The sequence below is a fragment of the Salarias fasciatus genome, chromosome 6 (genome assembly GCF_902148845.1).
Source record: "Salarias fasciatus chromosome 6, fSalaFa1.1, whole genome shotgun sequence".
In the NCBI taxonomy this organism is placed as follows: domain Eukaryota; kingdom Metazoa; phylum Chordata; class Actinopteri; order Blenniiformes; family Blenniidae; genus Salarias; species Salarias fasciatus.
Window position 1 is genome coordinate 16,551,337 of NC_043750.1, and position 13,225 is coordinate 16,564,561.

The following is a 13,225-nucleotide window of genomic DNA, read 5'->3' on the forward strand; positions in this document are numbered from 1 at the left end:
AGAATGTGATGCATCAATGCAACTTAATACCCACAAATCTTGTGAGCAGTCATCACTGGCAATCAAGTTTCAAACATTAAGGTGCAAAAGCTGCTATAATAGTGATGCATCAAGAGATTTATTTAAGAGGTGTAGTGAAGTAACTTTTGGTATTCTCACCTTAGCTAGCCGAAGTTGCACAGTGAGAGTGAAATGGGGCCCTCATCTGGAGGAAAGACAGCAGTCAGCCAGTATTTCTCACTCAGGATCACGACACAGGATAAAACACTGCCGCAGCAGGGGCTTCCCATGGCTGCCTGTAATTAATCAGTAAAATTAGCATTTGATGGAAGGAACTGCAGAGTGCTGACTGGAAGTGCTTTAGGCAACAAACATTTCTGAGTGAAGAGCCCTTATTGCAACTAACAGACAGAAATGTCATCAGCTTTTTTGTACATTTTGAGTGTATTCTTCTTAAAAGTAGGCATAATTTAAGGAATTACGATGATCAAAGACATAAAATTCAGCATCTGAGGTTTTTTGCACTACTCACTCCACGAAATGTTCACCTTTGACTTGCAGCCAATCCAAAAAGTCAATTATCAGCAGTCCACATAGGACATATTCTTACTTGCGACCCTGTGCTGCATTCAAATGAGCGTATATTGTCAATTAAATAATGTCGAGTTAAAAGACCAAATGTAGAGCAGCTGGTGACCAAGCAGGCAAGTTTACAAGTGATACTCTCACAGTACTCGGTTATTTAATGACTCCATTCGTCCAGCAAGCGGCGCCAGATCCCACACGTGAGCTCTGTTCTGCCGCGAGCCATCACTGTGTGCTGCATTCACTGACCGTCGTACCTTTCAAAGGCATGAGCAACAGTAAACACTGCCAGCAGGTGTCAGTCACACCAGTCGCTCACATAGTGCAAGTCACTGCAGCAGAAAGTCAAACTCAGCTTTAGTTCAGAGGTCACATACAGCCTAACATCATCCTGAGTGGGCTCATCATAAAATAGTGGTATTAAATTCTAAATTTAATGTTTGTCTTTGTTATGGCACAGAATATCCATTTTGAAAAAGTGTCTGTTTTGCAAAATGGTTTCTCTGCATTTTTTTTCTGAATCTGAATTTTTAAAATCTACTTGGTCGTTTCCTGGTTGGAGCAGGAGCTTCTTGTGGGCCGGTTGTGGTCCAGGGGCCTTATGTTTGATAACCCTGCACTGCACCAAGCTGGATGTACATGGAGGGCCCCCTCACTATGATTATCTGGAGATGATATCCCAACAGACTGGCTTCTCATGGTTAGTGACGATATTGTGATTGTTTAAACACATTCTATCTTTCAATTCTGGAAAAAAAATAGTTATATCAGCCAAAAATAAGTACAAAAATAAAGAAAAAGGTTGACTTTTAAAGAACAGAATGCCACTCAGGAACATAAACTGTAAAAAGGGAACATTGGAACAACCTAATGCTCATACTGCTAACATTAGAATTCAAAAGGTGTGGTGCAAGGCTGCAAATAATTTCACAGAATACAGATAAATTCACAGAATACAGTATATCTATTCTATTCTATTCATTGTGTAATAGTTACCATAAATCTGATGGTCCCTGAAGGCAGCACAAACTATCTTCTTCCGCCTTTACCTGTAGACATTCAGAACTTTGGGAAATGGGCGTTTGCGGCTAAAATAAACAGCGCCGACGCGATTTAAGAGCTTATGTTTGTGTTTTGATGCGCCGAGAGAGAAAAAGTAAAGACAAAGACATGAGAAAAATAAACTAAAGAGTTTAAGAAAGTGAACGCGTTTAAAGTTTTGTTTTAGCCGAAGCGGCGTCTCGTGGTAAACAATGGGATGTTGTAGCAGCTCAGAGGTGAGTTTACCGTCCTGGATATATAATTAAAGGTGACTTAAAGTCTGAAGAAACGCCGATCGGCTGTGTGTGTTAGTCAGATTGTGTGCAGGCTGTGAGCAGTGTTCACGCCGCCTCCTCAGGAGGAGCAGCGGATTGTTTGTGCGCTGGCCGAGGAGCAGAGACGGCGCTCGTTTGTCCGCCACAGGAGTTTGGAGAAACACTGATCCTTCATTATTTATGCCTTGGCAGAGCAAGCGTGACTGGAAACCGCTGGAGGAGCGCAGCTGCACGGACATCCCATGGCTCATCGTATACACGCTGTTTTGTATCGGGATGGTAAGTCCTCCTTGCACAAAACACGTCTTCATCAAAGTTTTATTAGTGTGGCTGAAAATGCTTCAGCTGGCGGATGTATTTACTTAACTACACTGTAATGTTTACAGCTTCCCTCCCACTCCTCTGCGTTTGCTTTCATTTCAGCAGAGTACACATTTAATGCGCATCTTGCGCATTTAATTATTTTTTTTTAAAGGATTAACCCTAATAGAGGATCCTATTTGCGCAGTAGGACACATACTGTAATTTACTGCACCAGCATTAACACAATTTGTTAAAATAAAAGATATGCTGCATGCATACCTGAATCAGAATGTCTGTCATTGCATGAGAACAACTACATTGAAAGTGCAATCTTTAAAGTGCATAAATAATACAACAATAATCTAACATCTGTGGGAAAGTGACCGTCAGATCACTTTTGCGGTGTAGAACAGCTTTCCCTGTGGCATGTAATGGTGTTATAAAGCAAATATTAACTTTCAGAGCAGGTATGAACAAGTCTTGTAGGATTGTGAATTTTTCTTTGTAGCTGTGTTTATGTGAATGTCTTACTTTGTTTTGTAGAAGACATTACAAGTGAATACTTGAGCCGGAATACCTGATTTATTGAGCTGCCCAGACTCTTTGCTTGTCTGTTGATCTTAATTTGTGGATTTCGTGTTGTTTGCAGGCTTGTATTTGTGGCTTCGCCATCGCCACAGGAGGTGCCTCCAGGATCATCTCAGGATATGACAGTTACGGCAACATTTGCGGTCAGAAAAACGCCAAGATCGACGGCGTCCCCCTCAGTGGCCAGGACATGACGAAAAACAAGTGAGTCTTCTGTGTTACAAAATGAATTAATGGGTGACATTAAAGTTTTTTATTTGTGTTACATTCATCGCTTTTAGTCACATGCTGATCTGCAGCCAAATCTCTGAATTGTCCTGGAGGAATACGGCAGCTTATTAGCATATCTCTCTTTATAACATTTGGGTGAAGAAAGTCTGAATTAATGGGATATTTTTATCATTTGCCTTTGAAGTCTGTGATGATATTCCTCCTCCTGGGTTGTAGCTTTCCATCAGTCTGCAGCCTGCAGGCTCAGTTTTGCTGAAACAATGGGTCATGCTTTATTGATGGGCTGATTGCCCATGGAGGCTTTGAATAAAAGGCGTTGGGGCCACAAAGAAGGATCTGTCTGACAGGGCAGCAAATGCCACCGTCTTTTAGTTTTTGTCCCGACGGAGCATTCCCAACTGGCGTTATAATAGCCAAACATGCTTACATATATTTACACAACACTGATCAGATTTATGAAAATACTTATGCTCTTCTTTTGTCAGGAATGTTTTCTTTTTAGATCCTTGCAACCTCGACTTCATCAACAGGAAGATCCAGTCCATCGCCCTGTGTGTTTCAAAATGTCCAGCGACTGAACTGAAGACGTACAACGACGTCAAGCAGTTTGCTTTGAATAATGGTGAGAAAAATGCACAATTTGAGATACTTTAGGGGAAAAAGTGCATGAAATGAGCATTTCACCTATTTACATGCATTGTAAGTGTAATTTCTCTAGTTTCATAAATACCATGCATGTGATTTATTTCCGTTTCATTGAAGATGAACTATTAAATTGAACCTTTCTTTTTGTTGTGTTCAGACTCTCACCTCTGCTCTTATGATATCCTTGCCGCAAGATACACAAACCATCCGGACAGATTCACTAAATGCCCAAAACTCCCTGTTCCACCAAGGTAACTCATTCATATATTCAGCTTCATTCATATGAAGGAATGATTTTATCAAAAGAAAGTAATTTCACCAGGTGTTCCATGAGTATTTTGATCTCATTATCATCAGCGGCGACTGTGTATGTCAGTGGGAACGAAGTTCCAGTCCGTGTGTGTGTCTGTATGTGTATGAAGTGAAAAGTGTCGGCTTTTTCCGACATCATTTAATTAATCTTGTATCCAATAATCACACTGAGCTAATTAGTTCAGTCAGCAATTTGTTTTTGAGGTTAATTCAAAACATCGCTCACAAACTTGCTCTGCAACAGTTCACGTTTTTCAAATTACACCAGGATGAAAAAAAATAAATAAAAAGACTAAATGGATTACAGAGCGAGAAAGAGAGAGGGAGCCGGCGACACTATCGACAGTTTCTGCTTGAAGGACAAAACATTAGAAACGATTGAACGCCTGTTTTTTTCTTGTGAATGTTTTCAGTAAGGCTGTTCCGCTTCTCCGCCGCTGTATTCCCGTGGACATCAGCTGCTACGCTGAGTTTGCCCAGGCGTTCATCACCTTTGTCAACGACAACACCGTGCTGCGGCGGGTCATTGCTGGAGTGATGGCCAGCAAGGAGATCATCATGGGCCTCTGCATGCTGGCCTTAGGTACAACTCGTAGTGACCTCTCCCCTATATTGTCCATCAATAGCCGTGCGTATAAGGACAATTCAACTGACTGGTGGGTTTTGATTGGCTGGAGGAGGCCTGCTGCTACGTCTTTATTTTTGGTGCCGCCTCACTGCACAGCTCTAATTGCTTCATTCGGAAGAAAGCCGCCAAAGAGAGAAGCTATTTTTGTCCTTAAGAAAACAGGAAATGTCTGAGCGCTTACAGTCGTCGTATCTACTGAAGTATCGCCCGCAGGCATCCGTTTAGGTCTGCTCTGACTCCTCCCAGTGGGGTTGCAAAGAGACCAGAGCGCTCCCTTGTCAGTTTTAGACATCTTTCATCTCGGTTTTTTTGATCTGCCGTGTTTGAGATGTAGGGATTGCCGGCGGGGGTCATGATTCATATGATTACCTTTTGCCATTGTTAGGTTAGATGCATCAGCCATGGTTTCATTTCCAGCCTCAACTTCAAAAACAAGATGAATGCAGTGATTTGAAACTCCTCTGAACATTCAGAGAACACAAACCGTATCAGGTGTTACAGATAAATCACTTCATTACTTACTTAATACAATTAGTCTATACCAAATTTGTCGTCTGCCACATTTATTAGAAATCTTTCATCTCCACATTAGATGTAAAATGCTGCAGTTTCAGACCTGCATGCTGCACCACCACAGACCAGAGTCTGTAACATAACGTTTTCTGTTGGTGAAAGGTCTGCACTGCGGTTTAGTATCGAAATCTTCTGCACAGTTTTAAATGGTTTTTCTTCCTTCAGATGGTTTTTCTTATACCCTTAAATAACCCTTTTTTTTCTCTCTCTATTCCAGTTCTCTCCTTGATCATGATGGTTGTAATTCGTTACATCTCCAAAGTTCTGGTGTGGATTCTCACAATTCTGGTCATCATCGGCTCCATAGGTAACTCTTTTTATTACACTGAAGTTGCAGTCTGTTTATTTTCTTGTGCTCACAGCGAAAATATGGATGTGTTCTTTTTTTTCCAGGGGGAACAGGGGTCCTTTGGTGGCTGTATGCCGACCACAGAAAAGCCGTTAAGACAAACACCACAACAGTGTTTGGGCGAGAAGTGGCTGAAGACAACGTCAAGGCGTTGCTTATTTATGCGATAGTTGCGACAGTTTTCACGGTATGTCTGCACGACTGTTCTAGTATGTCTGTAAAGTTTTAGACAGAGTATTCAATTACATTCCAAAGGAATTTTGAAGCTGTGAGAAATGAAGTTTATCAAAAGGAGAGCTTTTATTTTGAAAGAGTTGGGAGGTTAGGAAGTCTTTTCTGCATCAAACCGTTAAACTGAGCCGCTGCATGTGTTGTTGTTTGACCTCTCAGGTGGTTCTCCTGCTGGTGATGTTCTTCATGAGGAAGCGAGTGGCTCTCACCATCTCCCTCTTCCATGTTGCGGGGAAAGTGTTCATCCATCTTCCCCTGCTGGCCCTGCAGCCTTTCTGGACCTTTCTCTGCCTCATGCTGTTCTGGGTCTACTGGATCGCCGTGCTCCTCTTCCTCGGGACTTCAGGTTAGCCGGGGAGACTTTTTAACAATGCGTTTCAGCATTTTAGTCACTGTGTTCTCTTAAAAAATGTTTGAAACTATTGTATAGAATCAGATATGTCTGTGGAAAAATTCCCAAACAAGTGGAAGATCACATTGTTGACATTTTGTCTTGTTTTGGTGGCGTGACTTAACTCCCACATTCTGCATCCTGGGCCAACCTCGTGATGTGGTGAATGCACAACAACGTCTTTCATCATTTCCCCTTTCCTTTTTTTTTTTTTTTCCTGCAGCTGATTTTTAAATAGTCTACAAATCCTTAAAAAAAAGAAAAGAGGAAATGATGTCAGTATCTGGCAGCGCGTTCTGTTTTGGGTATTTAGTTGTAACAGACTTAATATGAAAATCGTCTGATCAAAACATGTTTGTGTGAAAAAACAGTGAACTGTGAAGCTTAGCAAATGTGTTTGTTGGATTCCTGAAATTGAATAGTTTCATTTGATTAAGTTTTAATTAGATTTTGACTTTTAGGAGCAGGAAAGGACTGAATTGCTCTCATAGGACAGGTGATTGATTTTTTTTTTAAACTAAAGAATTTAATTGGCAGCAGAAAGGTAATGTGAAGTAAAATTATCACCATGCCATGATCCAGGTACACTTTTGTATGTTTCTATTCATGATGTGGAAGAGCAGAAAAACAAATACAGAGTGTTATGCTGTAGGAATTGAATTGAAAATCCATATTTGTGCTTGATTTCCTTCCAGGAACAGCAGTAAAGAACAATTCTACAGGTGTGGTGGAGTATCACATGCAAGGGCCTCTGCAGTACATGGTGTGGTATCACGCTGTGGGCCTCATCTGGATCAGTGAGTTCATCCTGGCCTTCCAGCAGATGACCATCGCTGGAGCTGTGGTCACCTACTACTTCACAAGGTAATGAAGGGTCTATCGAGTCAGCTTTGTTCACCTCCGGCCTCCGTTTGCTCCCACAAGTTTTCTTCTTCCTGATTTTGTGATGTAACTCCAGGAATAAATCCCAGTTGCCCGCAACGCCCCTGCTCTCTTCAATGATACGCACCGTCCGCTACCACCTGGGCACCCTGGCCAAGGGATCCTTCATCATCACCCTGGTGAAGATTCCCCGGCTCATCCTGACGTACATCCACAGCCAGCTCAAAGGAAAGGTCAGTCAGGACGTTTCCATGGCAGCCTCATCATGAAAAACTGGGACATTTTTCATGCTTTTATTATGATTTTAAAGATGTTGCATTCCACAGGAGAACGCGTGCGCACGCTGTATGCTGAAAGCCTGCGTCTGCTGCTTGTGGTGTCTGGAGAAGTGTTTGGCGTACTTAAATCAGGTGAGTCGCGTCATGTTGGTGAAGTGATTTACATGAAGCCCAGGCGTTTACCTTGTGGCTTTTGAATCGTTTCAGAACGCTTACACCGCGACAGCCATCAACAGCACAAGCTTCTGCACCTCGGCCCGCGATGCGTTCATCATCCTGGTGGAGAACGCGCTCCGAGTGGCGGCCATCAACACCGTCGGCGACTTCGTCCTCTTCCTGGGGAAGGTACTGGAAATAAAACATCCTGCTGTGCTTTTCTCTGAAACTATTATTTGTTTTTGTCTCTTCATTCTGTTCCTAATCCATGATTTATGTGCACTGCCCCCTAGTGGTCAAACTACCACATTTCATCTCACCAGGTCAAAAAGACAAAAAAAAAAGGCTCCATGGTGGTTTATTTTATTTCTATCTTTTCACAGATTCTCGTGGTGTCCTGCACGGCCTTTGCTGGCGTTCTGGCTCTGAACTACCAGAGGGAATACACGGTGTGGGTGCTGCCGCTCCTCATCGTCTGTCTGTTCGCCTTCCTGGTGGCGCATTGCTTCCTCTCGGTGTTCGAGAACGTGGTGGACGTCCTCTTCCTCTGCTTCGCCGTGGACACAAAGTACAACGACGGCAGTTCCGGCCGAGAGTACTACATGGACAAGGCTTTGATGGTGAGACGGTCTGACCTGAACGGACTATTCTTATTGGATTTTTTTTTTTAGAGGTTTTAGAAACAATTCAAGTCTTGGAGTTGGAGTTTTTATTTGTTTTGAGCTAGTGTAAAAATTTTTCGCAGCAGAAATTCAAAGTAAAAGATTAAATTAAATTACAAAAATGCTATTTTTAGTAGTATTATTTTCATCTAGGATACAGTAGCAAAATATTTATTGTCACCATCAAAGTCGTGCAGGATGAAATGAACATAGTTGCCCAAATTAGGATAAATTATAAATAAGAGACTCATATTTTCCCTGAAACTTTTTCTCCTCTCAGGAATTTGTTGAAAACAGTAAGAAAGGAGGTCGGTACAAGGCAGATGATGGAGACGGACGGGAGATGAAACCCATGGTGAGTTAAAAAAATCACTTCACATATATATTGACCAGTCACTGCTGTGTAGTTGTTGTATTTCTGTGATACTTGTACACATTGAATTGTGTTTCTGAGCCTGGATGCTGATGGATCCTTTCTTCCCTGCAGGCACGCGGAGGAACTTTAGCTTGAGCCAAGTTTTAGACGGACCGCCAAACAACTAAAAATCCTCCTGGTCCTAATTCAGACGTACCAGCCTAACTCTGCAGCAGCTTCACATAGAAAATGGTTTACTGTGTACACAAGCCTGACCTGGTTTCAGCTAAAATACACACTGAAATACACACTGGCTCTTCCTGTGAGAAAGAGAGTTGGAAATTTTAAGGTTTGACACTGACAGATTTAATCTAAAAGAACAATTTCTGGTTGTGTTTTATTAACAATAAGACAGTCTTCCTAGTTTGTGGCGATATAACATGGTTTGACATGTCTGTTTTTCGTGTTTACACGCAGTAAATCAGGTTTCCTGTAGTTTGAATCATTAAGTGTACTTTGAAACAGATGCCTCACGATGTTTTGTCAAAAACTGTTTATGACTTATTAAAATTTTTTTATGAAAATGAAAGTTATTGTTTTTGTCACATGGATTGTCTTCTGCTCAGCCACAAGTGTGTAACAGCTCCAAATCACTGAAATGTGATCAGAAAATACGTGTTTATATTGAAACACAAGGCAGCTGGGCGGACTGGAGGTTCACTCTCCGGGTTCCAGTCTGGCACTGGGGACGTGTGTGTGTGTGTGTGTGTGTGAATTGTCTTTGCTGGAAGTTGAGGCTCAACAAATCTGTGATGTACTGGGGGCCCTTGCCAGGTAACACTCGGAACGCCAGAACTAAAATTTTGAATCCGTGATTTGACACAAAGCTAATGAAGTTTGGCAGATCGCCCCATTAAAAGTTCTTCCTTTTATACACAAGGAGAACCACTGGAGGACACACCCTGAAAACCCCATTTCGGATTCCAGTCGATCAACCAGCACAGAGCGATCTGCAGAGGACAGTTCCAGTCAGACCAGAGGCTACCATCAAACAACACACTAATGCTCACTTGTATTGAGCCAAGCAAACCTATATGCCTCAGAAAGCAGAATAAAGTCACAAACCAGTTCACAAACTTGTTCTGAAGAACAAATACATATACGCACGCACGCGCGCGCGCGCGCGCACACACACACACACACACACACACACACACACACACACACACACACATACAACGGCAGCCTGACAGGTGTCATCTCAGAGCGGCCGCTGTCCATGGTGCTGAAAACTGGCTAAACCTGTACCATCTTTGATACAGCTTAAATATAAAATGAACACAGCTGGTCTAAAATTCCACAATCTATTCAGATAGATATGGACACAGCTATCTGTATCTTTTGGAATTAAGGTAAATTAGAAAAAAAAAAAAAAGACTCGGCGATCTCTTATTGTTGAGAGCAACACAAGGCACATTTAAATAGGCAGGTGTTTAAGACCACAGCATTCCGATAAAGATAATATTTTTGAAGGTTTCACTGACTCACCAATGGCTCCGATGTTAGGTTTTGGGTAGTACCGCTAGCAGCTAGCACAGTGTTTAGCATACTGTTTAACTTCCCTCCAGATCAAGTGCAAAAGAAAAAACTCGTTCATGCCGCACAGCCAATCAGCGCTGGCTTACAGCTCTGATGCGTTCATGGACAGTCGTAATGTAAGAATTGGCAAATTGGAGCCCACAATCATATGCGTATACCTTCTTGTACACACTGCACATTTTATTATAATAATATATTTACGAGTAAATGTGAACACATCACATGAAACGGGGCCCTATGACCTTGTGGCCCCCTGGCTCCGCTACAGCCAGGACTGTGTAGCAACCGGAGTCTGCGGCCATCATAATGTCGCTGGAAACTCTCAAAAGAGCAGATTCAGTGGAGTGAACTCTTCGAAACCCTGACTGATATTCATCATATAGCTTATACTGTTGCAAATAATGCAGTGAGCTGGTTAACCACCAATTTCTCTAGGATTTTTGACACAAAGGGAAGTTTTGATATCGGCCTGTGGTTTTTAGGCTGCCCAGGATCAGAGTTTGTCTTTTGAAGAATCAGGCTGACCACAGCATGTTTGAAGTAGCTGCATGGGGACCGAGCCAGATTTAAATGACAAATTTGAAAGTCTCCCACACTCAACTGATCAATATTTAGACAATGAGAGAAGACCAAGTCTAGAGTGTGGCCTTTAATATGAGTCGGGCCAGAAATGTGCTTGATAAAATAATGATAAAAAATTTGGTAACACTTTACTTGAAGCACCCCTGTATAACACATTATAAGCACATTATAGCACTGTATAACTATAGTTATAAACACTCATATTTGATCACAATGCTTTATAACATCAGGCCCTAACCCTAACCCTAACCCTAACCCTAATCCCAATCCTATGCTATATATTGGGTTATAAAGCATTATGATAATTTATGAGTGTTTATAACTACTTATAATGTGTTATACCGGGTGCTTCAAGTAAAGTGTTACCAAAAATGTTTGTAGCGTAGTCTATTCTCTCTCCTCAATGCCTTGTGTACCAGATGAAAACCACAGTTTCGCACTGTTTAAGAAAAACCACCAAAGTTTAATCAAACATAGTGAAAGATGGAAACAATGCAGACTATTTGATATGAATTTTATTCTAGTGAGAAACAAGCAGCTCACTGAACTGTGTGTGTATATCGCTTTCTGGGGTTCAGGCTGTTTTCAGCTTTAACCACCAGAGTGCAGCAATTCCTGTCGAATGAATGACTTAAACAGCAAAACTTCAAGACAGGTAACCTCTAGAAAGAGTTATAGCAAAACCTCTTGCATTGAGAGAAGCTATTCCTTCACAAACTAATGATTTTACTACTGATTAATGAAGCATCTCTTTATTCACTAGTTATTTTATCGATACAGACATTAAAATAGTTGCTTCAAATGCTTTATTTCCATAATTAATGCCTCCAGTTGATTCATTTCTCTGTATACAGTAAATTAAAACGATTCATAGACACTTTCCGGAAAAGAATTATGTTCACCGTGAAAGTGAACCACTCTGCCTTGAATGTGTTTTCCATGTGCCTCCCCTGTGAATTGACGTATGGATTACTTGCTCATCCCCTCCAATCCGGTGTTGAACAGCCAAGAATGAAACCACTAAGCAGTTCAAAGTTATTGATGGGAAAGCTCTCTGTCCACCTCCATAAAACACAGAAATCCAGAGCAAAACAGCTCGATGGGTGGTGGTGAGTCACACTCAAGTGATTTCTGTGGTACTAACAGCCTCAATAACCATTCCTGGAAGCCTTCTGTCACCAGATAGAAAAAAAAAATGTTTTGTGACCTGACATGCCACTATTATTATTATTATGGTAGCACTTTATAATAACCATCCGTTATAAGAGAAGGCCTCAGAGAAGACTGGTGGACGGTTTGAGGATATGTGGAGGTGGTTGGTGTAACAGGGAGAGGTGGAGGAAGATGATCCACTGCTGCACCCTCCAAAAGAAGCATCTCAAGGACAAAAATCCTTTAGATTTAGAAATTATAATTTCATTGTGCAACATAGAAAATCAATCAGAAGTGAAGTTCAATATAATATGGTGGTTAACAGATTTAATATTGAAAAAAACTTGTTGGGCGTGATGCTTTATGTTTGATTCATTGTTATCCGTGGATTCTAACTAATATTCTTATACACGCCATTTGCTTCTTTACAGGACATCTAAAGCGTTCATTAATGAGTAAACACAGTGTCCCCCGCCCACACGGAGGTGTATTGTTTGCGCTGACTCAGGCGCAGCAACATGAGCCTGCCGTGCTTGTGTGTTTATGCACGTATATGTATTGACCGAGGGTGACTTCGCCGTCACAATGAGCCACACTGCCTCCTCAGCAGCCGGCTCCCAGAGCTCGGCTCAGGATGTTTCTTTACAATGAACCCCGCTGTACATTCAGGACACAAACAAGATCTGAACAATGAAACACGGCCTCAATGTAATCACGAAAAGAAAGGTCAAGGTGCAGGAAAGGAGCGCGCCCATGAAGGTGAACCAGATGATAAAGCCTCTGGGATGTTTCAGTGTTATTTCTGTGAAATAATAACTAAAAAGGCATTCTAAATGACTAAATGACATTCACTCACTCATTCACTCATTCACTCACATCACTGTTTAATGCACTTTTCCCTGTAAACCCTGCACTCACTCATATTTGGTGGTATACTTTACTCAGCTGAAACAGAGAAGCACTCGCACACCAGCTGAGAGGATTATAATACCTGAAAAACACAAACCTCCACCTCATCATGAGCCGGACTGTGGAAGTGATAAAAAGGAACTTCCGCCAGAGAATATTGCTTATCCAAGAAACCTGATTTCCTGACATCAAAAGTGCTTCCTGCAATTTGAGGCATTTCCCATCAGCCGCAGTCGCTCCGTCTCCCCCCTGAGCTCAGGCAGATCACTTTTTATTGTTGAACCGTTTCCAACAGGAGGCTCCAGTGTGAGGAAATGAGCCACAGAGATGGTATCTCCGCACATTTCTACGGTCAGCACATACAGACAGAGGGAGAGTGTGTGAAAATGAACATTAGATATTTACCCAGAGACTTCCCTATCTGGAGCTACTGACGGAGCCCGCTGCCAACACCAACCCATTGTGTGAGTTCCTGCAGTCTGCTGAGGCGCGTGCACA

The 13,225-nt window shown here is 41.9% G+C and overlaps 1 protein-coding gene across 1 annotated transcript; it reads left to right on the top strand.

Annotated features, from left to right (window-relative positions):
- Positions 1–1,626: 1,626 nt before the first annotated feature.
- slc44a1a (solute carrier family 44 member 1a) lies at positions 1,627–9,078 on the top strand. Its single transcript, XM_030094762.1, has 16 exons — positions 1,627–1,862; positions 2,094–2,180; positions 2,854–2,996; positions 3,509–3,645; positions 3,826–3,919; positions 4,394–4,563; positions 5,399–5,488; positions 5,575–5,717; positions 5,921–6,107; positions 6,848–7,016; positions 7,111–7,267; positions 7,361–7,444; positions 7,520–7,657; positions 7,852–8,088; positions 8,411–8,485; positions 8,618–9,078. Exons 1-16 carry the CDS (start codon positions 1,839–1,841, stop codon positions 8,639–8,641), a joined length of 1,959 nt encoding a protein of 652 aa, XP_029950622.1. The 5' UTR covers positions 1,627–1,838; the 3' UTR covers positions 8,642–9,078.
- The last annotated feature ends 4,147 nt before the right edge of the window (positions 9,079–13,225 follow it).